The following is a 2297-nucleotide window of genomic DNA, read 5'->3' as shown; positions in this document are numbered from 1 at the left end:
TGCTGACATGACTTTAATGACCAAAACATTTCCATACCATGTTGGTAAGTAACAACCAACCTGAGCTGTGGGAGTACTTCCCTCTGCCTCAGCCTTCTCTTTGGGATACCCTGAATCTCTCCCTGAACCAGCAACCGCAGAGTTAATGTCTGGCCTTATAGGGGCCTCCTGAAGCCTGGCCATGCACTAGGCTGGTGCTCTTTACAGTTGGTGCCACATCACTCCAACAGCCAATAGACACGGTTTCTGTTTTTCTCTCTCCCTTTGGACAGATTCACTTTGTCTCCTGATACAACAGAGGCCTATGGAGCCAGGTGCTTGGGGAAATAGGACAACTGTCACTGAGTTCATCCTTCTTGGCCTGACGGAGAATATAAGACTACAACCTATCCTTTTTGCTGTCTTCCTCCTTGCCTATGTAGTCACAGTTGGGGGCAACATCAGCATCCTGGCTGCCATCTTTGTGGAGCCCAAACTCCACACCCCCATGTATTATTTCCTGGGGAACCTGTCTCTGTTGGACATCGGGTGCATCACTGTCACTGTTCCTCCCATGTTGGTGTGTCTCCTGGCCCACAAGTGCCGGGTTCCATATGCTGGCTGCATTTCACAGCTCTTCTTTTTCCACCTCCTGGCAGGGGTGGACTGTCACCTCTTAACAGCCATGGCCTATGATCGCTACCTGGCCATCTGTCAGCCCCTTACCTATAGCACTCGGATGAGTCGTGAAGTCCAGGGTGCCCTGGTGGGCATTTGCTGTACCATCTCCTTCATCAATGCTCTGACTCATACAGTGGCTGTGTCTGTGCTTGACTTCTGTGGCCCTAACGTGGTCAATCACTTCTACTGTGACCTCCCACCTCTTTTCCAGCTCTCCTGCTCCAGCATCCATCTCAATGGGCAGCTGCTTTTTGTAGGGGCCACTTTTATGGGGGTGGTCCCCATGATTCTTATCTCAGTGTCCTATGCCCATGTTGCAGCTGCAGTATTACGAATTCGCTCAGCTGAGGGGAGGAAGAAGGCCTTCTCCACGTGTGGCTCCCACCTCACTGTGGTCTGTATCTTTTATGGAACTGGCTTCTTCAGTTACATGCGTCTGGGCTCAGTCTCGGCCTCAGACAAGGACAAGGGGATTGGGATCCTTAACACTATCCTCAGCCCTATGCTAAACCCAGTCATTTATAGCCTCCGGAACCCTGATGTGCAGGGTGCCCTGAAAAGGGTGCTGACGGGAAAGAGGCCTCCAGCATGAGAAGATGGAGCATCAAATGGGGGGTTGAGCCCTCCCCAACATTGTTATGCAGAAGGCCTAGGTATGGGCCAGAGAAATCTTCAGGGTTGAGTTGAGGGATAGGAGGAAAATAGATAGTATTGGTTAGGCTAGACTAGGATTTGTCTTGATTTGGGAAGAAAGGTGAGTGGTTAGGTAAGAGAGTATCTAAGTTGTTCATAGAAAACTAAAGACAGATGGAAGAAAATTATGATGTGGGTCAAGAAATGGGAGAAAAACTGTTTTGTATTTTTTATTGAATGACTGTTCAATTGAAATATATTTAAAATGTTAATTTTAAAAAGTCCAGTCTCCTTTTTACATAAATGTGTTTGTACCAGAGTATTGAAGTACTACTTTTTTAAAGGATTCTACTTTAATAAATAAGTCTTGAAAGTTACATTTAGAGTTGACATACCCTAGGAGAACAGTTTTGGTACCTGCTAGAGCCCCCTGCCAGCACCTTCATTGGAACAACATCACCAAACACCTTTTTCCAAAGGTGGTGTTCCCTTCCCAACATCAAGTGGAAAGAACATGAGCCCAGATTTGTCCATGAGCTGTTTCCCACAACCTCTCCACCACATATGTGAGTTTATCATCTTACGTTTCATGAGAAGAATTAAAAAGTAGCAAGTTTTATTTTTAATGGCAAAATGCTTATATTAAGCATTCTATTTACTATACAGAGGTGCCAAAAATTGTATACACATTTTAATAAAGAAAACAACTGTATTAAAATTGTAAAAATATATATGAATAACATTTGTTATTCTGTGTATTGTATCTTGTATCTCTTGTAATTGCAGAAGTCAAACATGACTTGAGTATTACAATCTTAATACAGTTCTTTCCTTCTTAAAATGTGTGTGTGTGTGTATATATACACACATATATACATATATATATGGCACCCTCTGTATATGTACGGATAATTAATACAGGTGTGGAGACTTATAAGGAAGGGAAACTAGACAGAGACGTTGTTTGCACTTTATCAATGAATGAGTACTAGAACCCAAGATTT

At 43.8% G+C, this 2297-nt stretch overlaps 1 protein-coding gene across 1 annotated transcript; it reads left to right on the top strand.

Moving 5' to 3' along the window:
* Window positions 1-292: 292 nt before the first annotated feature.
* LOC100966613 (olfactory receptor 139) lies at window positions 293-1252 on the top strand. Its single transcript, XM_012810904.2, has one exon. The coding sequence runs from the start codon at window positions 305-307 to the stop codon at window positions 1250-1252; it is 948 nt and encodes a 315-aa protein (XP_012666358.1). The 5' UTR covers window positions 293-304.
* Window positions 1253-2297: the final 1045 nt, after the last annotated feature.

The sequence above is a fragment of the Otolemur garnettii genome, unplaced genomic scaffold, assembly GCF_000181295.1.
Source record: "Otolemur garnettii isolate 467f Iridium unplaced genomic scaffold, OtoGar3 scaffold00145, whole genome shotgun sequence".
Classification (NCBI taxonomy): Eukaryota; Metazoa; Chordata; class Mammalia; order Primates; family Galagidae; genus Otolemur; species Otolemur garnettii.
The sequence above is the reverse complement of the archived record's forward strand: the minus strand, read 5'-3'. Positions and strand labels throughout refer to the sequence as shown.